Here is a 23,987-nt window from a genome sequence, read left to right on the forward strand (position 1 = left end):
GGGACCCAGGGAGCCCTCACTACCCCGCGACCGTCTGGATCGGCGGAGCACAGACCTTGTTGTCCTCTTCCCAGCTTCTCTCGCCTGGATCCGAGGATCTCTCAGTGCATCAGAGGAATCAAGGATAGCAGAAGCTGTGCGTGAGCCTTGGAGCCATGGGGCTCTGTTGGTGGGAGAGGGTGCTGGAATTGAAAGTCGCCCATCCCTTGAGAAAACCCCTTTCTCTCCAGTGTGTGGGGCGGCTGCTGCCTGCGAATGAGCCAAGATGAAATCTTCTTGACCAAGAGCCTTCCTTGGTCTCAGCTGTAACAATGACTTGGCTCCGTGGATAAGTGCGTGTCTCAATCCCAGAGGCTGTGAGAAGTCTGTTGCAGGGTCTGATAGCGCTCCCTTGTGGTTCAACCAAGGAACAGCCAAAAGGTTCTTTGGAGGCTTTGGCCTGGAAAACAATTCCGTCACTCTGTAGCTGAGAAGGTGTTTCTGAAATTAAAAAGTGATTGAATAAAGATAGTTTGAAATATAGTTTTCCATGGCAAATATTCGTAAACTACAGTATTTTCAACAGTGCTATATAGAAACAGTTAAAACAGTTCTAATGGATCTCAGAGTGTGAATCCTGTTTTTAATCATTTCTAATTAGCTTCCATTGGACATCTCATTAAAACTTATGCATTCTTTTTGAAGGACAAGCTGATTCTGAAATCAGAGTGTTGTAAAATCCTGCTGAAATGCTAAAAATTACAACTTCTGCACCATCTTTTATTGATTTGAAAACGCTACTGTAAACTTACAGTACTATCAGTACAGTGAATGTTTCATGAACAGGACATATAGTGTCCTGATATTCTGTCTGTGTATTTTACTGCCTATTGTACCTGAAAAATACCACTTTGGGAAAAAAAGACCAACAAAAATACAGCAACATGCTACAATTTGCCAGTGGGTGAAATGAGTTCTCCTCTGCTTGCAAAACTTGAAATTCTTTGGGATAAAAATTGCTTCACACGTGCAATGGTTACTTATATACAAAACTCATTGCCCACGCTCTTTAAATACTGCCAGCTTTTTCAAAACACGCTTTAAAGCGTCTCTTTTTACTAAAGTTTTTAAATGTGTAACTTGGTCTTACTTTCTGTGTCACTATGGCAATTTGCTACACTTTGTTTCTTTCAATGTCTTATTGATGGTTAATTATTGCATGGTCTGTTGCATATTGAGCTTCATGGAAAGTGCTCATAAATAAAACTGTATGATAATCATTGTTTTTTAATACATAGTACTATTCATCCATCATTCATAACCAGTCCTGGCGGAGTACACCCTGGACAGGAACTGCAAGACAAGCACACAGATACAGCCGGCCTTTGAAAGCTGAAAAATGTATAGTAACCAGAGAAAACTCAAAGAGAACATGTAATCTCCACACAGAAGGTACCATAGCCCAGAAACAAACTACTGTACATTATAACCGTGTCTGATGACTTAGCAAGCTTTTGAAATGACACAGCAAATTCTGTAAATAAGCAGGTGTCTTAGTTTAAAATGACAATGCAGCTGTGTGCAACTAAAAGTGGTCTTACCATAGCTCTCTGAGTGCCAGAGTGAGGAGTAGTAGTCCTGTACTGCTCTGTGACACAGCGCCCCCTACTGGGGTTGTGGCAGGTAACGGCCAGGATGACCAATGCTGTGGGAATAGCTGGATGCATTTCTCAACCACCGAAGCTCCACACTCACACTCGAACCACAGATATGCCCCACACAGCAGGCGAGGCTGAGTTTTATGTCCTGGCATCCTGGCACTGCCAACCCCTGCACACCTGTGCCTGCTGCCATGCCACGGGCAAAACAGCTGCTGCCCGCACAGGCCCAGTGGAGGGCACGAGAAACAGATCCTCCAAAAAGCCATACCAGTGTAATTCTCCACCCCAGCAGCCAAGGTTCATTTTATTAAAGCTTGTTTTATTGCTTGGTTGGGATGGTGAGGGGAATGGGCTTAAGCGTGTCTAATGGGCAATCATCTCCAGCAGCATCTAACAGTGTCTTCTGTCTCAGGCAATCTAGTGAAATCTGTGAGCACAGTGCTTGCTAAGCAGAGCTTGACACATAACTGCTGCATTTTCACATTTGCTGATTTATTGATCTGGGGAATGCTCCAACACCTGGAGCAGTTCTAAAGCCCTGCTTTATGAAATAAAGCCATCAGTAGTTTAGAAACAGGACACGCTGTATAGAAGGTGGTGAGGAGTTTGGGGGAGAACAGTATATAGAACTGTGTGTGCTTGGATTGAGAAGTAATTAGATAGGGAGTACACAGAAGGGGTGAATGGTCAAATTGAGGTGATGTACTGTAATTAGTGGAGTGCCACAGGGGTCTGTAGTAGGCCCACTGTTCTTCCTAATTAATATCAGATGACAATAAAATAGAAGAATTAACACATACTGTAGAAGTTAAAATAAAAAATAGATAATGTTATTTAATGTACAGTATACAAGTGCAAAGTGTTACATGCAGGTATAAAAAACTACAAAATGGGAAATGCTTAGCTTGAAAAGGCTACTTATGAAAAAATGACATCATTTGCATCTTGTTGACTGTTGAGCAGCAGTCAAAAAGAAAACATATTGTTAGAATATACTGCTTAATGTAGATTAGGAGTCACGTTAAATTTGTACAATATGTACACTAGTCATATCTTGCTTAGATCTCAATATTATCGAAAAGATGGACTGGACTCCAGAGAAGAACAACCAGATACATTCTGGGGCTCAGAGTAATGTCCTACAGGCTGACGGAACCCAAATTTTTAAATTCTGAACAGAGAAGACTACAAGGGGAACTGATATGGGTATTCAAAATCTTTAAAGGGATTGATAAAGTCAACCTAGTGGACCTTCCACAATGCGTACAGAAAGGGAAACTGTGGATGTGGATTTAAAACTGAGAAGAAGAGTATTGAACAAGTTACAGTATGTGACAATTTTGTTGAAGCCTGAAAGAATGCTTGCTTCTTTCAAGAAAGGTCTGGATGTAACCTTTCTTATGTTCATTTGCTCATTTACTCTTGTGCATGTTTTTGACTCAAAGGGTCTCTAAATGGATAGGAGTTGCTATTACTAAGACTTGTGCAACCAAAAGGTGGCAAATATTTGAAGAATATCAGCATGCGCAGGCTGTAAAGGAACAGATAAAGGTTTATTCCATTCTGAAAGGAAAAGAGGCACAATGTTTCGGTTAACACCTGAAGAAGGCTCCAAAGCCGAAACGTGTGTCTTTTTTTCCTTTCAACATTTTTCCTTTTAATTTTTCTGAAAAGGTGCTGTAAAAGGAGTACATAGATGATTTTTAAAGCCACTCTGGATCCTTATGCATTGGTCTGGAACAGTATCAGTTCCACTTTTAAAACAGGTAACATAGATTAAGCTGCAGTCTGTCCTGTTCGCAAAACATACATACAGCAACTCAATTACACACAAGGTGACTGAGCAGGCATTAACGTAGATACAGATAAAACCATTATACTGTACCACTGCCAAAGGAATGGCAGGAGTAGATGCCCACTTACATACCAGGTTCACACTTGATTTTGGCCCATGGTTAAGGAGAAAGGGAAAAGCATAAGATCACATAGCTCACTGACCACATTATGCCTAGAGGATGTCCTTCTTGAGCTCAGTGGGAGTTGCACACTAGGTTTGTCTGGATTTCACTGTGCCCCCACACCAGAACAGCGCAGTTGCCCAGGATTTTAATGTATAGTTTATAGGGCTATTTCCTGAAAAAATTAAGAGGACAAGTGGGCCTATGGAGAAGGAAAAGAGCTAGTTAGTGAGATGATCCCTGTTCCAGTTCCAGGCTCTACTGCTGCCTCCCCTATTGGGTTTGGGTTACTGAACCTCATGGTCTCATTCTGTCCTTTGGATGAGATGCAAATTTAAAGCCTTGTCATATTGAATGAAGAAACAGCAGTTTTTGATGCATAATTCACTAATTTAAACACTTTTAGTTACTTTGGATAGTTATACCAAGAAAATTACTATTATTAAAATGACCCACTTAAAGCATACACCTTGTCTTTGAGAAATCAGTGTATTTCATAACCATCTTACGTCGCATGTTAGGATCCACCAATAATTAAACAGGGAAGGCAATAAGGCTCCAGCAGACAGCAGTTTCAGCCATCTCAGGATTTACTAGATAAAGGCTCTTGTACAAAGCAGGTATGATACAATATCTTTTAAAAAAATCTGCTCACCCAGGTTCTGTTGGTGTAATCCCACATGTAAAGTTTAAAATTGGGTGGTAATAAATTAAAAAAATAACCAGCAATTCCAATGGAAGAAAAAAAACAACAATTCAGAGTATCCGTCTATAAAAGGCTACTAAGAAGAAATGTATCAATAACACATACCCTGCATCTTGATATAAAAAAAAACCATAAAATCTTGTAAAACCTGAAATGGCTCAGAACGTTGTGCCAGTCCTGCTTATCTCTTGATTTTGGTCAGATTGTCATCAGAACGAAAAACATGATGGAGATCAGTCCTGCTTCATAGAGACTGTCTGGACCAAGACAGGTGTTCTTCTCTTCACTAGTCAAAAGCAATCAGAGAAGAAGCAGGTGGCTTTCATGCAGGAGTTCGTGTAAACTTTTAACACAGGCAAGGTGTCCATATCCTACAGCTGTATAGCTCAAACAAGAACAAAGCGAATCTGCACCAGCAGTAGTTGATGCAAAGTTAGTCTCCTTGTCTCTATATATTACTTTAGATTTAAGTGTTCACTGGTTAATACTATTGCATTTATATGGCAGGTTTTGTATAACCAAGGTACTGCATATGCTTTTTTTCTGAAAAAAAGAAAGAAGGTAAACTGCTCTTCCACAAACGTGGACTCCCAAATGTCCACAAGAGGGCATCACTGAGACAACTTGCTCTCTAGGTTGGAGGCTTCACTGGAAACCCTTAACTGAAAGGGACTATAGTAGGCTGAGTAAATTGTTAACTCTGAATTACATGGAATGACTATACTGTAAATTACTTGAGAATAAAGGAAGCTCACTCTGTAACTGTGTCAATTACTCATCAGCAATTCCTGCACTGCACACGAGTCTACGTTCATGTGAAAATGTATCTTTTATTAATCTGAAATAAACAACTTATGCTCCTCCAAGCTTTGCCCCTCTGAGACAATAATTAAATATTCTAGGAGAGACAGTTCGATTGATATTAACTCAGTACCAAGTCTATGTCCTATTATTGTACCTACAGTGGTATAATGGATATTTAGACAAGAAAATTCTTCTATAGCCCCTCACTTTACTGCACTGATAATTCAGACTATGAGCTATCCCTTCAATCTACAGTACTAGAAAGTAAAAAAAAAAGGCAAATCAGCATAGAATCATATTCTCCAATAGACAGTTGAAATCATAACCTGCTCAGTCTATAGAAAAACAATGTCATCAGATTTTATATTTCTAAAGGCTCCTTTTGTCCAACTAAAGTATTCAGGCACAGCACCAGGAAGTAGACAATAAACAATTCAATCTCTGTGAACACAAAACAATAAACATTTATGCCTAGGCAGATAAGAATCCGCTCCCTACTGCTGAAACTAGTTTTGAAACAGAGGGGAGAGCAGGCCCGAGATCTGGAGCCTTTCACTATAGGGTCGTTCTTCCATTGATGGTCCCTAAAGGAAAATTTGTGTTTTGAGCAGTTAAGCCCCGCTTGTAAGCAGGGCACATGTTCAATAAAGTCAATTGAAGGTCGTTTAAGCCTTCGAGCCCCTGTCACCAGCCATTCAGAGCTGTGCCTTACCCATGCCTCATCTTAACCTAATGTAGTGCATTTGTTAATTTGTTCAATTAGACCAAAACTCAGATTTGTGCCGTTTGTGAAAATGGTTAGAAAGTCTGGTCTTGGAACAGATCGCTGTGAAGAGACGGAATGCTGGTTTAGTAAGAGTTTTGTGAAAATGGATGATTGGGGGGGGGGGGGGTTAGTTTGAACTGTAAACCTGTAGTGGTCTGAGGGCTCCTCAGGCTTGAATAAAACTGAATAAAACCATCCTGCAGCGCATTAAGTCTTTTTTTCGTGCCAAGGAGGAGAGCGTTTAGGGAAGAAGCCTCCCCTGGGCACTGGTGAATCACTGAAGGGAGGTGGCCATGATTTCCACATCCTGCCCACTCTCCCAGATTACCCCCCCCCAGGGCTCCGCTCTCCACAGCAACGAGGACTCCCCAGGAGGGCTGTATCGGCAGAGCCGAGCACCTGGAGACAGGCGCGAGACGCCTTTCTGAGCCCAACTCCCATTTCACAGTGTGCAGGTTCTGGCCAGATATAAAAAGGTGCAGATCTGACAAGATAGGTAACATAGACAATTGCAAAGTTAAAAAATGTGGGGTTTTACACAGCACTTTGGAGAACTGCATTTTGGCAGAGTTTGAATTAAAAAGGCAGCAATTTCTGTTCTCCCAAAGCTGGACGGAGAAGACTATGAGGGGATCTGATCCGAGAATCCAAAATCCTCAAAGCAACTAACAAAGTCTACCCAGCGGATGTCTGTCCACTAGAGTGCACAAGTGGAAACTGCATCAAAGCATATTTATAACTGTGAACAGGAGGCATTTCCTTATGCAGAGGGTTGTGGGAGCATAGAGTGAGCTCTCCAGCCATGTTGTTGAAACCAGTACTCTGGATTCTATGAAGAAATGGCTGGATGAGATCATTGGATCAATTAACTACTAACCAGGCTATGAGCTACTAAGCAGGCCAGAGGGACTGAACAGCCTCCTCTCATTTGTAACCTTTCTTCTGTTCTCAATTCATATCCCAGGAATAAGTGGTGAGTTAATGTAAGGGGCTGTTTACATACCAGCATGTGGCGGTCTGAGGATCATGAACGATGCTCAGGAACAAAAGGCACATTTGCTTGACAGATCAGACTCACACTTACAAACAGCTGCAGAGGGCTCCAAACAGGGGTATGAGGGCCTGGGATGACATCTAAAAATTACATCACCTCTATCACTAGAGGATTCACTATGATGCCGTTCCAAAAAATGCTAGATCAAACCTCTTTTTTCTACCATTCGCCCTTACAGGTTTTCCAATATCCTGCAGGTGTCAATATAAAAAATAACAGATTCTGACCACCCACATAACTACGGGGTTCAGTTGAGTAAATGAGAGCTTTGTGTTATGAATTTCAGGGCCATTCTGAGAGTCTGTAACTTTGTGTCAATCCAGGATCTAGGCTGTTTCCCACCCACATATCCGACAGCCAGCGGTGTGCATGGTGCTTAGGAAGAGAGCTTAAGTAGTCTCACCTTTGACCTGGACGGAAGCTTTCCATTTCCACACGCTGTATTATTGTTCACAATAGCATAACGTTATAAATCCTTTTCTTGATTAAACATCCTTTTTCCCTGACTTCAAAATCTTTTTTTTCCCGATCATTGAAAATCAAACACCGAGAATCAAATGTTTATTTGTGGGGTGTAAGTAAAGTCACTTCAGAACAGATAGCACTTTAAATTGAACTTTAAGTCCGTTGGCAATTAGAAGGAAATTGAGCACAAAGAAATGAAGATAGGATACCCATTCTTCTAATGTTTTAAAGCAATTTATTTTAGAAAGAGGGGTCTGTATAAAACTAATGAATCTACGAACGGGTCTGAAAATTCACAAAGCACATCTCTCTAATTCAATGCTTCAACCTGAAACCTGAAAACAAAACAAAACGTATATTCCTCGATATTTTAGCATGTGTGTTTTTTTAAATTAAGGATCTATCTTTTAACTAGTCCGGGGACTATTCTTGTTTTGACAACCGAACGTTTATTTTTTACCGGGCATGAACTTCAAATCTGGGCAGCGTTTTCGTGTTATTTCTGAAATTGAAAATAGCATTAATAAAATAAGGCAGAAATGCAGATCAATTACACACTGTTATCACTTTCCTGGATTGGTTAATCCTTCCTAAAGACGGATTACTGTATTAATATTTTTTTTTTCATCCATCACAAATATCTCTCACAAAATCCTTATTACTGAAGACGACGCAACGTATAACAGAAATTTCAGCTTCGGCATCCAAGATAAAAACTGCTCTCCTACGATGATCTGTTAACACAGGCCGTTGCTTCTTGAGTGTAAAATCATTCCCAACATTGTTATTATCTCAGAAGAGTATAACTGGAACTCAAAATGTAGCAGATACACACTTAGATTTTCGTTTATAGAATGGAGTGACACATTTCTGTCTCTCTCTTTTATAAATGTATCGGTTCTAAACTTTTGTTCTCAAAACATACCTATTTTGTTGCACAATTATAAAAATGCGGTCGTCACCTCAAAAGGGGAAGTTTGCCTATCATCAGTATTGAAGTAAAGGCAGGGGATAAGGTAAGGTGGTGATAAAGGGAGTGTCATTGTTCCATGAGAAAAGCTTTTCACTCAAATTCGACTTAACGTTTCTATTAACGTTAAAAAGCAAAACAAACGAGATACACTGTAATCTCCCTTGCTCTTACTGTACGGCTTTGTTTCTCATTAAAACAAAAGCCGGGCTTTTGTTCGGCCGGGCTCAATCACTTCGCTCCCCAGGCTCTTACCCCTCCCCCTTACACTGGGTTAGTCATCATGGCGGAACTGTAATGTCCTGGGCGAGAAACTTGTACCCTCCGGTTGGAGTTCATTTATTTTATTTATTCATGAATTTTCCCGTCTTTTCCCTGAAATGACTCGCTGGATTCCCACCAAGAAAGAGAAATACGGAGTTGGTAAGCGACGAGTTTGTTTCACGTTTGCCGTGCCCTGTGTTCCGCGAAGATTTGCAACTTGGGAAATGCATAACCTACCTGTCCCGGCTCATTTACGGCACTGTATGCGCTTCTGTGTCTAAAGTTTTGAAGTGAAGTTTTAAAGTATGATCTGTGCGGCTGGAATACGAGCGCATATTTAAATGCGTGCTCGTCCGTTTGCTTTGCTGTGGCGATATACGAGCTAGGTAAATAAAGGGGGTTCCACCTTGAAGAAATTCTTCTGGTTGGCATTTCCACCTACCGGCGTATGTGGTTGGGATTTACTTGAAAACTGACGTTAAGTGTTTAAATTAGGATCCCTCTATTTGGCAGTGCTCGCTGTCTCTACGCGTTATGTACCGTGAGTGCCATTTGTTGGGAAGACCTGTACTCCCCCAGTTAGTGTGCTCAAAACATACTGCCTGCGCGGTACACGTAAACTGTGTCTGTTCGGACCGACTTTTTTAAAGCGCACCTCAACTTCCCAGTTTACTGTCCCAAATGTATGACAGGGGAGCAGAGGTACGGTACTGTCAAAGGCGCGGAGGCTAGGAAAGTGAGCTTTTGACTTATTCTGCGGAGCCTGAAGTATGAAACCCAAGTTTCATACTTCAGCCGAAGACCTGTGTCGAAACGTTTGGTGGATTTCATTCCCTAACAACTTCAGTCCGGAGGGGCAGCATTGATTGTGCACCGGAGTGGGAATTCAGTGGGAAAGTGATGTTAGGAATTTGCACGGGATTCCAATGCAAGTAAAAACACTCCAGGCGTTATCCCAGTTCGGGCTGTTGTTGGTATACCGCGGCCGGCTACCCAGTCATTCGGCTCTGGGCTGCGGGCCACGGCAGCTGTTGGGGATTCTCTGCAATTTCCGGGGAGTGAAGGTGGAAAATCAAAGCCATTTCGTATCGCTTACTTTATCAGTCACGGCACTTATTTAATTAGGTGTTCGCGTAAGGAAGAATGCAAGAAGAAAAATGAATGGACCTTTATCTCCACTCCCACAGATCATCCAGTAGAAATTGACTACAGGACTGGCATAATTAAATGCTTTATGCTTTTTCGACCTCACCTGAACTAGGGAATTGAACCCATGTATATACTGTAACAACTAATAGATCGCCAGGCACGCCTCACAGTGATATATTCTGTAGTAGAAATGACGAATAATTGGTGCTTTGATGTTTGTCATTGACAATTTTCATCACGAAATACATTCTTAATGAAAACGATGCAAGAACCGATAGGATGAGATCCTCCAACCGGTTACTAGTAAACAAAAGAATTAGAGCGTTTTACATAATTTGTTACGTTCTTTTAATCCACATTTAACATTAAAAAGGACCAAAGAAATACCGAGGAAACCGTATTTTAACAACTCCCCTTTTCGTCCATTTTGACCATAAACGTTTAGGTAGGGTTATTTTAGAGATCTGATTGCTGTTTCTTCATATTATTTTAATGAGTTTATGTCTGCTACTGTTCAGCCGTGGCGTCTTACTGCCAGATCCCTTAAATAATAGGTAAAAAACCCGCGCTTTTGCAATTCCTAAGTTGTAATTAACTTAACACCTGTGGAGCTCGCAATGGGCTACATTTTGGCGTTCCACCAACCCTCGGGCCCAGTAGCCACACATATTTGAGGAGAAACTCTTCACGGCAAGAGTGTTTTCTTTCAGCCCCCCACAGCTGTCCTAGTTGTCCGCGCCGGTTCAAAAACACAAAAACAGAACTGCACTGCGTGCTCTTCCCTTGCAAGGCTGAAAAGCAGAACAGTAGTTTTGCATACGCTGTATTTATAGCGACTGTAGTGTTATTTCTTGCGAATGATAGTTTTTTTATTTAGCTTGCCTTGCACATTTCTTAATTCACTTTTTGTTTTCACACTCTGGTCCTGTACATGATACCGGGGCGTTCTTATTTTATGTCACATTGACAAATTAATATAGTGGCTTTGCAGCTTATGCAGTTCCTAGCTCCGGTCCTCAGGAGCGCCTCCACTCCTGGTCTTGGTTCTTGCTGAGCTTGCCAGTTACTTAATTGAACTGGTAACCCAATTAAGGCACTCCCTTTAATTGATCCCAGCTCTGAAACGAGATCGAGCTGGTCCGTTTTCTAGGTAGCTTTGAAATCTCCTGTGTGCAGTTGAAAACCTCTTTGTTTACTCCGTTTTATTTCTGCAGTATATTTGCTCATGTCAGATTTCAGTTGTTTAACTCATGTAAACAGAGTTGAGTGGTGAGGCGGGAGGGTGGTCCCTTGACAGCAACTGGGTCTGCGTAGGCACTCTTTCAATCTGGGTGGTCCGAAATTGGTTCTGGAGGGCAGGTGTGCCTGTAGGGATTCATTCCAGCTCTGCTCTTAATGAACTAAATTAAGTTCTCCTTGGTTTAATCGCATCCATTTACCAGTTTTCCCCTGTACTTCGGATGCTGCTGCTTTGAAAAAACTTAGAGAAGCTGCAGACACGCCAGGATTGGAGCACCTTGCTTTAATACAGAGCAGTGGTCTCAGTGCCTGGTTCTCTGGTTTTGGAGATTCCCAGCCCTACAGGGACAAATTGATGTCTCGTTTTTTTCCTTTGAAACTTGAGACAGTGGCCAAAGATGACATTAATGTTAGGTAATTTGGGGTCTCCCGAGCTACACCTGTGAAGGCTTTCCCTGAGTACAAGTTGAGCTCTGTGGTTGCAGGTTCAAGCCTGGCATATGTTACTAGAGGAACTGGGATTCCCCCAGTGGGTCAACAAGTAAGCCTGCCTTAAAATGTCTTTCTGTCCCTTCCCTTAGTAAAACACAACAACCTCAAGAAGAGCCCATTAATGATGAGGTGTTAATTTGTTGTTTTCCTACAGCAAAGGATGAGTTAAAGAAAGGCAATTCAGATTAGCTGTTGGAGCCTACATCAGGCTCAGTGTGGAATGAGCACTATTTTAATTAAGTCTCACTTCAAAGCAACGCTGGGTTTAAAGTCCTTCCTTTTAATTTCCCACTGGATGCATTTCAGAAAGTCTTCACTGCGAGCTGCCACTACCAGGCAAGGCTTTCTGCTTAACCTATTGATCTGGTTGCCATCGAAGCTATTAACGTGCTGTTATTCATTTGCTCTTGGTTTGTCTACCTGTATTCTTCAATTGTGCATTTCATCTCCATGAGGCAAACTAAACTCCCAGCTTTCATATGAGTACTCTTGCAGACAAGGGGTGCTGTTGGGGAGTGATTCTCTTCTCCTCCAATTAGGGCTGTGCTGCCGGTGACATGTTAAAAGAAGAGGGGCTCAAACGTCAGTGAAGCTGACCCCCCTACAAACATCACAAAGATTCCCAATGTATTTGTATGTGTAGGCGGGCCTATCATTCCACATTCTCCCCGTGTGCGGTCACAGGGTTCATGGACACAAGCTGAGACTTGAAAAGCCCACAACTGTCTATTCCAGATCGGATGGGTATAGTAGGTGATTCTAAATGAAAAAAACAAATCTCTAATTAAGGCAGTGAATAGTTAATTTAAGTAAGAGCTTGGTTGAAATGAAAACTGCAACACCCTTAAGCTTAGTGGTGTCCAGCTCCAGTCCCAGAGACCCACATTCCTGCTGGTGACCTGTTTGTATCATCTTAGTTGTTTAAGACACAGCCGACTGAACAAGTAATTAGTTCAAGTAAGAAGCCGAGGACACAGATCGGATGAAAACTGAAACCACCTGATGGGCACAAACACTTCAATGTTTGTGTTCTGGTCAGTTAGGGCTGTGTTGGCCAGCTGCAGACTTTAAGGTTTTCTTTTCATCAGTTGGCTGCTTTACTCCCAGGTCTTTGTAAACCATTGAGGCGATAAGAGAACTAGGCAATCAGCTGGATTTTGCTGACTGTGACGGCTTTACCTCTTCAGATGCAGGTTAGAAGACTGCAGTCTTGCTCGTGGACGTCTGATATTTTTGGGTGTCAGATCCTGGGTCTGGTGGGCTGTGGTGTCCTCTTACTTCCATTGTAATCCCAAGTGTGCTTCGCACATAATTAAAAATATTTCATTTTCCACCCCACGGACCTTTGCATTTTCGGATTTTTGTAAAAGGTGTGCTGAAATCAAAGAACAGGATATCTAAGATATCCCGAAGCTTGCAGTGATGTGTTTTAATAGATTAATTTAATCATTCAGGCTATTTAGGTCAATTAAAAATCCAAATCAGAGCCTGGATTAAATCGAGATTCATCAATGAAAAATTCTAAGCCCTGTATCTGGTGGCCATTTTTATTATTGCAGCAGTTATCCAGCATGTTTCAAGCATATTTCAGGAGATTTCATGCAAAATAAGACACTGGGGGTGTAAGGACAAAATTTTGTAGTCAGGTGGAAATTTTGATTCAGTCCTGAACTTTGATCACGGCCTCTGCAGGTAGCAAGAACAACTTGAACAGGATGCTCCATGCGTTCTGCAAGACATTCAGACATTTGCAGTCTGCTCCCATCCTGTTAATCTAACGGGATCGCTTGCAGTTGAAGTTGTGATGAGGGTAACATTGTGTGGGATTGAACTACATGTTCCAGCTGTTACATTGGATCTCAGTAGGACTGAGATCTGGCCAGGCAAGGTGATGTAGGGCTGTATTATGCTTCTTAGACTGCAGTGATGACTTGCTGAGGGAGTCTATTTCTTTGAGGCTTCAGGTTGTGCCTGTGCAGTGGATGTGGTGTAAATGTGGTGTGGACCATTACAAATCCCTCATAATTGTGAGGAGGAGAGGGAGCGAGGGAGTGGGTTGTGCAGTGTGCCAGTAACATACCAGATCTGCTTTGTGCATGCCAGTATACAAAAATGTAACTTCTTTTAACAAGGAAAAAACTAGCAATCCATTTTGTACTCCACGTCTGCTCCATGCAGGTTTATTTGTAGAACAAAAACACAAAAAACATGTTTTCCTCAGTCTTGAGTACTAGACGTTTTTGGTTGATGCCAAAACCTATGAGAAAAAATGTGTTTGAAATGGAAGAACAAGCCTGGTTCTCTGAGTGGAGGTGGTGTGCTGTGTGAATGGGCCTCTGCATTGTCCTTCCCCTCAGTACTGCAGAGCAGAACAGGTTTGTGACCGTTGAGAAGGACTGTAAATGTGGAGATGTCTCAGACAACAAGAGCTGCTCTGTTTTCGGTGTCTGAGTGTGAGGTGATTTGTTGTCTGTGGCACAGACGGGGCCTAGACTTTCCCGCCTCATCCCGCTGTTGCCTGGTCTCGCTAAGCAGTGCCTCACAGGGCCGTGTGGAATGTGTGTGCACTGTAGATGTGTCATGGTCAGGTATTCACAAGCCGTGGCTGAGACCTGTAATTTTCCCCGCTTAGCTGGGATTGTGTCACCTTAGTGAGTAGGTACTGAACTGCCCCCACATTTTTTTTCCGCGTGTCTGAGTTTATGGATTTGTTTGTCTATCTTGGCTTCTTTTAAAGTTTACGTTCTGCATTTGTGGCGAAAGAGAAATCTCACAAGCCGGCAGCTTTGGGGATGTGAGCCAGGGTTGACTTGGTTCCTCCTTGTAACCTGATCTAATCGGATGTCTGAAGCTAAGCGAGGGTGGGCCTGGTCAGTACTAGGATAACCATGGTGCTGTTTGAAGCGATGCTGGTGGACCAGTAGGTGGCGATCTTCTTATTACGACATGACTTCCAAACTAGTTCCCCACTGTGGCAACATGGAACACTGTGCTGTAGAGGGTGTGATCTTTCAGGTGAGACTGAGATCCTGCCTGTGTGGTCGTTAAAGATCCTCCCCTCCCCCCCCCCCCCCCCCCCAATCTTAGAGTAGGGGCATCCTGGCTAAATTCCACTTTGATTCCATGTTCAGACTTAAATTCCACTCCTGATCTGCTGTGTAACAGCCAGGTGGGTAGTGCACTTCGCTGGTGCCTGTGTGCTGTGCTTTGGTATCCACTGGGATGAAAAGCGCTGCACAAATAAAAGGAATTGCTGTAAATATTGATCATTGATCAAGTCTTGAGCCTCCTTTCTCACGGACAGCTGGTGACTTTTCCCTTTCTTTCCTGCTTGTAAATAAGTTTTGAGCTTCATGTTAGTGGTCCAGTGTTCCAGCTAAAATGGTTCCTCGTTATATATACAATATATTGGAACCAGTCCACAGAAGGACAACCCAACAGACTTCAGAATGAACAATGAAACATGAACCAAAGGACACAAGTAAAAACTACTAGGAAGCCCTTTAGAGAATAGAAGTCACATACAGTATGTACCCAAAGAGTTGTGGGAGCATGGAACATGATACAGTATCTAGCCATGCTGTTGAAGCTGATACACTGCCTTTCTATGGGCTGGTGAGATCCTTGGGACAGTTAACTCTTTTAACAGTGGCCTCCTCTCATCTAAAATCTTAATGTTCTTTTGTTGTTGCTTGCAAAATCCTGCTTCAGCTCCCACTTGAACTTGCACTACTGAGTTGCTGTGTTTTAACCTTAAGCATGTTACTGATCCTGCTTGCTCATTGTCCCTGTGGAGAGACATCAGACTAAGGCTCTCTAATGTATATTTTTTCTGCAGTTGTATCTGCTTGACATACATGTATATATATATGTGTGTGTGTGTTTGTACTGTGATACACCCAGGGGTGGAGTACCATACCAGTGAGCTTCTAATAGGCAGGTCTTGCGAAAACAGAGGCACAGATGCAGCAGCCACAATGTTAAAAAAACAGCACTCTTTATTAGACAGTCGGGGGAAGACAAAATGCAAACAAAGCTAAGCTCCTTTTTAAGCTCTATCTACACTTCTTCATTGTACCCTCTCTAAATAGTATATTTGGACAACTAAGCTGCTTTCTGGCTTCAAAGCCAAACATCTCAATCAATTCCAAGAACTGCTCCCAAAACCTCCCACAGGCTAGAGCTCTGCAGTTTCCCTGCGGCGGACTGTCAAGATTCTTCTTTTCCCTCTCTCTCTGATGGAACGCTGCCCCAGGGGTGATGTAGATCGACCCTGGAAGCCAACATGTCTTGGTTTTCAAATGTCACCTGGCCAGTTGACTTCCTTCAATTGGTCAGGTGACAGAGGATGGCAGACCATTCCCCAGTGCTTCCCGGTGGTTCAGACAGGAACCACCATTGTGTCTGAACCTACTGCCCTCTTACAGTGGGTTACTGATAGATAACTGATAATTGAGTTATTGTAAGGAAACTGACAATCTGTTTTGTAACAGGTCCTCTGACCTTTTAGTGGTTAAACCAGTCATGGCTAAATTATTATTATGCTGATTAACATCTCTTATCAACAAGGTTGCTTAACAGGGAGTCTGTTGTGAAAGTCACAGGCTAGTAGTATGCGAGGTCAGCATTCAAAGCGGTGCAATCTGTACATCTGTGACGTGCTTTGCAGCGGATGTAGGATTCTGCCCCATTCCTCTCTCAGCCTGGAGCAGCATGTCTCTACTCACTTGGACACCTCATGGCATATAAACTGACCCACCAAACCTCCAGTGGGGATCTCCTCTGGAATTTCAGCCACCTGGCACACCTATCACTGGCTGATCTTGCATGAAAGGCATTGTTACATGAGTTGCACGAGGACGTGGCGTTGTCACATCAGGATGAGCCTGCAGGAGGAGCAGCAAGGGAGGTTCCAGGACTTGATCAAGGTAGCGCCATGCATTCAGATCGCCCATAAGTTCTGTAGCGTCTAGCTAGTGCTGCCAAAGCATTGCAATTGGACTTCTCCCTTGATGTAGGCATGGTTCTCCTAGATGGTGAGTGAGAGCGCTCTTAGTCCAGCCTCCAACCTAGTGAAGTTCTATTTCAAGTAATAAAGAAGTGGTTCTGTTGATAAGAGAAGCATATAGGTTCCTTTCTCTGTCATTCTTGATTTTCAAATCAAAGACTAATTTCAGTCATTGAATGTATTCGCGGTCAGTCACGGATGATCAATGAATCAAAGTCCCTCCATCCATATTCTAACTGTTTTATCCGATTTAGGCTCAAGGGGGGGAGCCGGAGCCTGTCTTGGAAAGCAACAGCATAACACAAGATACACCCTGGACTGGATGCCAGTCTGTCCCAGGGCACACAGACACATACTCACTCACACCAGGGCCACTTTTCCTAGCAGCCAATTACCCGGCCAGTATGTCTTTGGACTGTGAGAGGATGCTGGAGCACCCTGAGGAAACCCACATGAACATGGGGAGAACATACAAACTCCATGCAAATAGCCAGGGCCCAGGGCCCCTGCACAATAAGACATCAGTGCTAACTACTGCTCCACCATGCCACCCCATGAATCAAAATCAGAATGAATACAGCATGATTGACCAAATACATTTAATTATTATCCAACTTCCTTTTCTGTTTCCATGAATATTTCCAATAGTTTGTACTGTATTTCCAATTTTTGTACTGTGTTTGGAAAGTACAGAGCTCCTGGGTTTGCCGACTCCAAGGGGTCCAGAATTAGTCGAGGACAGTCTGTTGTCAGCACAAAGTCGTGAAGGATGAACATGGCTGATTTGAAGCTTGTCCTCCAGTTTCATCAAGGAGTGGTTTTACTTGGTGTTATGTGGTACACAAAGCCGGTTAAGGTGGAGTCCCATGGCAGGAGTAGGCTGACTACAAGTTCTCACATTTTGGCTGAGGAGTGGGTAGCCTGGCAGTTAGGGTTGGCGGGTTTCTGTCCAGGCCTTGTCTTCTCTCTTGAAGTTATGAACATGAAAAACTGTTGTGTTTTGGCTAGGTGGTCCATCCACTGGTTTGAAAACTTGAGACCATTTAGCGGCAGTTGTTCATTGTTCAGCCTCTAGTCTCTGCGAATGTTTTGGGGGAAAAAAAAAGTGGCAGTGAAATGTCTGTTATTTTAAATGTTACATCTGGCTCTGTTTTCTTCAGTGCTGTTTCCCTAGCAACAGCAGCCTGTGACACAGCCCTGGTCCGACCTGAAAACTTTCCGTTTCTGAGTCTCAACACAGGCATGGGGGGGACTGTAAGGAATGGGGCATTAGGGATTTTATTTTGGAGGGCGCTGTTGTGCATACTTTATTTCAGATATTCCTGTATATAGTGCATACAGGAATTTCTAATATTATGCACTGCATACCTAGTATTTCAAACCATAGAGGTGGATTTTTGTTAAGAAGTCACAGTAGGCCCATATTACATTTGACTGTTACAGCCTAGATAAACATCAACAGAATTCACAGTTAAATCGTGAGAGCAATAGGCATGGCAGTGCATGATGGAAACCGCAAAATCCACAGCACCCTTTTTTTATGAAGGGGTCCTCAAATTGTTTAACCCCCCTTTTGCATTCGAGCTGAGGCTTTGCTCTGAGACACCAGAGCAAGCCCGGGTTTGGGGGGCCATCACGCCTGTGTTTCGACATGACGGTTATTATGTACTGTGAGCCATTATGGCTGGCTCTCTCTCAGTTCCAGTGCTGGGCTGGGCACAATCCATGCTGTGTCAGTTCATGAAGAGTCTATTGTGTGGTCAACAGAGCCCGGCAGAGTGCTGTCATTCTTTTTTTTGTGACGTTAATGAGGCCATTGTGTGAAGAAGCACTCGTTTTTTTTATTGGGTTTTCTGCGTCAATGAAAGCGCTCAAGAGGAGAAGGCAGGCCGCACGCACCCTGCTCCCTGTTCCTTTTTTCTTGTTATCAGCCGGCATCTTGCCTTTCCTTTGCAGGTATCGGAGGTTGCAGGTGTCCTGGTGTCCTGAGCCAAGCTGTGCCCCGTAGTTAATTAATCAACAAAAGGACTCGTGTTCATTACTAGTCGGGCCTGTTTAAGAAATATGACCATGGCTTCTAATTATTTGTGTCTTTGATGTTGCAGGTAGGCATTCTTGGAGATACTCTGCATTTCTTTGGTTCTTATTTCAGCCTTGTCTGTTGCCGGTAGACCATAGTAAAACAAAATCACACCTAGGGGTCTCATCCAAGTTTTGACACTTGATAGTGAAGAATCATAGGAAATTTACAGACGGATTAGAAAGCAGGACTCCATATAGCATTTAACATGCTCTGAAAATGGATTCAGGCTGTGCGGTGATTGGGCTGTTTGAGTGTATTGTGTGATAGTCTTGGGTGATTGCTTCCATTTTGGGAACTGTATGCTTCCTTGTGTGTTCGTTTTATGTTGTTTTTTTAAGAAACGTGTTTTGTGGCTCTCGAGGTATGTTTCTCATGGTTTGCTGATGCTGATAACAGAACCTCTTGCTTTCTGTACAACTATCCGATCGTCTCTATCTGGTATCAGAGCATGGGGTGGAGAAACATTTTATTTTGCCATTACACACGTAAACTGTACATAAGCCCTAGTGTTTCAGAACATAAGAACGCTTACAAATGAGAGCTGCAGTGTAGCTTATGTAGTTTTTAGTACCTAATTGATCCAGTGATCACATCTAGTCATTTCCTGAAGGAAGCCGTCAGCCTCAAAGACATGGCTGGGCAGGTTGTTCCATGCTCCCACAACCCTTAGTGTAAACAAGTGCTTCCTCTTCTCTGTTTTAAAGGCACTTCCCCTTAGTTCCACCTGGACTGAATTGTCAGTGCCTTTGAGGATTAACAGTACTTGAATCTGTCCCCTGTGCAGGACTAAAAAGTTTAAGTTCTTTTAGCCTGTTAGTGTAAAACTCTCCTTTGTGACTGGGAATGATTGAATTATCCCCGTTCCTCATGTATTGCCCAGTCTTTCCTTCTCAGACCGTTTCTGCAGCAGTGGTAAATATTGTGAGCTCTTGCATGAGATCTTGGTGCATGAGGCCAGGCTGCACCAAATTCTGCTGTGTTGGTCTCTTTGTTTGATTTTGTGCAGTGTACAGCTCAAGGCTGTTCATTTTGTACCGCAAGGGCTCTGTGTGAGCCAGACTAATAATAGGTTTTATGGACTCCAGTCTCGCCAGAAATGATCATTAATGAGAAAGCACCCAGAGGAACTACTAACATTCCCAAATATTCTCCTAATTGCCATGTGCTGCCACACTGACTCTCTGCGTGTAGTCTGCCTACCTCTGTGTCAGCCCTTCTCGTTTTAGCATGAAGTGGAGGTGTGTACAAGCAAACCAGAAAAGGTTTACTTCCTTCATTGCTGGGTAGGGCTGGTGTACAGCTCTCGTCTCGCTTCAGGAAGTGGCTTTAGAAGGTGGCCGGTTTTTGTTTTTACCACATTGAAGGGTCTAAAATGAGTTGATATTAAAATCATTGTAATAATATTGCAATTAATATTTTTGCTTTTTAGTTGTGATAACAACTAAGGCGCTTGCTAACTAATATTCTTATTGCTTCAAACAATCAGTAGATAGCAGAAATACAAGCGAGACATCCGGTTGGCAGTGCCATCCTGAGCGGTGGCACTGTGGCTAAGGATCTGCACCTGTGGTTAGAAGTTTGCCGGCTCAAATCCCACGGCCAGCAGAGGAATCCTACTCCGTTGGGCTCCTGAACAAGGCCCTTAACCCCAACTGCTCCAGGGGCGACATATAAATGGCTGACCCTGTGCTCTGACCCCAGGCTTCTCTCTCCCTGTCTGTGTGGCTGTGTGTCTCATGGAGAGCAAGCTGGGGTATGCAAAAAGACAAGTTCCTAATGCAAGAAATTGTATATGGCCAATAAAGTGATCTTATCTTATCTTAATCCTTGGAAGACTCAATGACTGAGTTTTAGAGGCGGGTTTTAGAAACTGGTGTCTTGACTGCAGAGTCTCTTAAGAACGGGCATGAATTTGTTTGAGCCCACCTGATCAGAAGATTGGGTTTTCAGTTTTGAGTCAGAGTAAAAACATAAATTGTAAATCGGCTACTTATGAAAAAGACTGAAGACCCAAGGGGAACCTGTGTGGTACAGCCTAAATGCATTTAAATCTGAGATCAGGAGGCACATTGTTACACGTAGGGTTGTGGGAGTGTGGAACAGACTACCAAGCCATGTTGCTGAAGCTGGATTCTTTCAAAAAACAGCTGGATAAGATCCTCAGATTGATTACTACTAAATACCAAATTGGCTAGTTGGACCAGAATGCCCTCCTCTAGTTTTTAACCGTTCTTATGTTTAGAAGATGAAGCAACATTCGGATAGCAGATTTGCCAGAGGGCTCTGAACATAATGGTTTGGTTGGATTCAACTGGACTCATTGAATATATGGAGACCACTCTTGTGAAGGCCACGACAAGCTCCATCTGTTTGTCAGGATTCTCCAGTGCGCACATTGGACATCTCTTGTTGAGTGAAGATGGACAATCGAACCCTGTTCACTTTTTGTTTTTTTTTAATAAGGGAAATTATCACTTTTAGGCACCTACACCATTGGATCTGACAGTGGTAGATCTATAGCTTGCTTAATATTGCATCAACCAAAGAATTAGACTTCCCTGGGCAGAACTAAATTACAATTTGAACTGACGGTTGTCTTGCCTCCTAGGCTGGATTTCCTGTGGTACTCAAAGGGGAGATGCTACTCACGTGTCTGTCAGATTACCATGCCGGATTTCTGCAGATGTGTTTGAACTTGAACTGGGCCTTGGTAGATGACCCTTCCATTCTGTGGCGTTTGCTTCACAATTTCACACATCTCATCTTGGGATAATTCCATCATTTCCCAACATAAAGCCATGATTCATGGCCACGGGATCATGCCGCCTGGGATGCAGCAGTTTGAATCTGGGTAGAAACTTGGACGGGGATACCATTGAGGTAGGAGGAGCTGATGTGGGGTGGGTTTGGTTTATTTTTTTTTGTGTGTTCGTGTTTGGAAAATCAATTTTATTGCAGTAAAGTAAATCAATTACAATACATAATTTTAAAAGATTTATATTTTTAGATACAAGAATGCCTGTAATTTCACTTTAAAATCAGTTAAATGAAGTGCTAGTGCCTATGGAAATTGCCGTCCACATTCATGGCGTTTTTCAAAAGCCAACATGTCTTAAAATCTCTTAGGGAATGTTAGACCAGCAAAAATGGATTTGTAAACGCAGGTCTTCGTCTCCTTTGTGCGTTGTTGTATTTGCTGTTAAAGTCCTGACTTCGCCTGACAAGTCTGTTCGCACAAGACTTGTGCAATCAGGCTCCTTCAAGAGAAATCTGGGGCTCCCCCCGCCCATTCACAATCTCTTATCATCCTATTCTGCTGATTTTGGCAATTATGAAGCCCAGTTCAAGAGCTACCAGGCTTTTTATTTACACATTTACTTTTATTATGGTTTGACTCTCCGAATGTACACTGTGTACTTTCAAGGGCCTGCTGGAGTTCCTGGAGATGCAGTATCCCAGTATCCCAGCTGTTGTGGTTGACGTCATTGCTAATACACTTTTAAAGAGGGATTACAGACTTTCTACCACAAAGTGAAACTATTTCCACATGCTGTGACTGAAATCAATAAGGACCGCAATCTTTCAAGCGCAGAGAAAAGGTCAGATGCTGAACATAGGTTTTGCTTTCAGTTTATGTGACCTTGAAAGACAATCTTTATGTTTCAGCCAAGCAGCAAAAGTGGTTCTTTGCTGCTGTTGATTTGTTCTTTTTGTCTAAATAAAATTCATCCAGTGCCTTGAGTACACATAATAATTTTTTTTCCTTCTCTGTGCCATATCTGTGCTGTTTCCTCCAAGTTTGGCATTTATCAACTTTTACAGTACTAAGATGACGATCTGGCTTGTAGTCGTTTGGTTACCACAGCCAAAGACAATTTTACAGCCCCTTTAAAGTGAAACAGTTGAGTGCCGATTTGCACCTTTTGATAAATTGATATCACTGTTTAATTATCAGCTACCCGCTGTTCCTGCCAGAGGTCAAACTGACTAAACATCGGGTCAGCATTGCAGATCTAACTGCAAGACAATCCAACATAAGGCACTAGCTCGGAAGATATGAAGAATTCATGTTAAATACAGACAAACGTTTTAAAAGAATCCACTTCATTAAATGCTGCCTTTTTTCTAGGCAAAATATCAAGCTCATTCAGTTGACATGGCAGTTCAGGAGCTGGAGGGTATATGCAGGCTGGATGTTTGGCACCAGTGCGAGCCGTTCGACTTTTATTGGATTTCTGTTTGAAAACGTGTTTTGCACGCTGCAGACATCACTGGCAACGGCAGGACAATGCGAAACATGCCAAAAATGTGCGAGGCGTCAGCCTCTGTGCACACCGCCCCGAGCCCTGGATTCCTTTCCCGTCTCCTGTCGAAGCCTGAACGACGATCATGTGGGGGAAAAATAAAATTCACATCTCGGATCCTTGCTTCTGCGTCCCCTGTCACACGTCCTCAGGTGGCGATTTCGATGGATTTAGCCCACGTGCGGTGGCAGGACGCGCTCATCAGTAAACATCATCGGAAACGGCAGCAGTCCTGGCTCGGCCTCTGCTCTGGCCCGCGTTGTCAGCGATGTTGGAGTGGCACTTAATCTTCTCGTCTGCAGGGGGTGACGTTGGAGTCCATGGAGATCCTCAGGGGGCCTGTGCAGTCTCTTGGCCCCGATTGATTTTGCAGAAGCGGAAGCAGGGGGAGGCGGAAGTCGGCTCAAAAATTGGCGTGGACTGGGACGCGATGTGATTCGTGTGTGGGGCACCTTGTAGGGTAAATGGGTTTGGCTGATTGACCCCCCCCGAAGCTGCAGAGGTCGTTTCGTTTGAAACGAAATCTAAAGAAAAACAAGTGAAGGTTAAGTGGCGACGTGCATATCCCTAAAAGCTTTGCTGAATTACAGAGGAAAAATCTGGAGTCAGGTTTAGAATATTCTGTCCCCCCTGCAGGAATGCCAGGAATGTCAGTATTTGTCTGGGACTCAAACTGATGTCCGTTTTTTAATTATATTCCAGCCTTGACGTGAAAACACGCACAGCTAATGGCCTTCAATAACTGTTTCAACTTGAAAGAGCTGAATGGTCTAGAACAGGGGATACCAGCCCTGGTGCTGGGGGTGGGGTGGGTTGGGGGATTACCTCTGTTTCTTCTGGTTTTTGTTTGTAATCGAAGGCTGATTGATTCCAACGTCCCGTTTCAGTCACAATTTTAAATTTGCTCTCAGCTCTTAAAACGCTGACTGGATTGTGTCATTGGTATCAACCCCGGATCTGTTTCTCCCCTCACCGAGCTGAAATGACACCTGCTGGGCCTCTGGGGTTTTCCAGCTCACTTGCTGCACCAGCAGGGCCAGATTTTGGTGTTCCTAGGCCCTAGGCACTTTTACTCTGAAATGTGC

General features: G+C 43.1%; 1 protein-coding gene across 2 annotated transcripts in view; it reads left to right on the forward strand.

Moving 5' to 3' along the window:
* Positions 1 to 8,650: 8,650 nt before the first annotated feature.
* The window catches only part of dock5 (dedicator of cytokinesis 5), a 76,494-nt gene continuing 61,157 nt past the window's right edge, over positions 8,651 to 23,987 (forward strand). For both annotated transcript variants that reach the window (XM_088908719.1, XM_088908720.1), the window contains exon 1: positions 8,651 to 8,786. In XM_088908719.1, coding sequence (XP_088764845.1) covers positions 8,744 to 8,786 — 43 coding nt within the window. In that variant the 5' untranslated portion in view covers positions 8,651 to 8,743. The remainder of the gene's footprint in view (positions 8,787 to 23,987) is intronic.

Source organism: Atractosteus spatula, chromosome 2 (genome assembly GCF_055471065.1).
Source record: "Atractosteus spatula isolate fAtrSpa1 chromosome 2, fAtrSpa1.hap1, whole genome shotgun sequence".
In the NCBI taxonomy this organism is placed as follows: Eukaryota; Metazoa; Chordata; class Actinopteri; order Semionotiformes; family Lepisosteidae; genus Atractosteus; species Atractosteus spatula.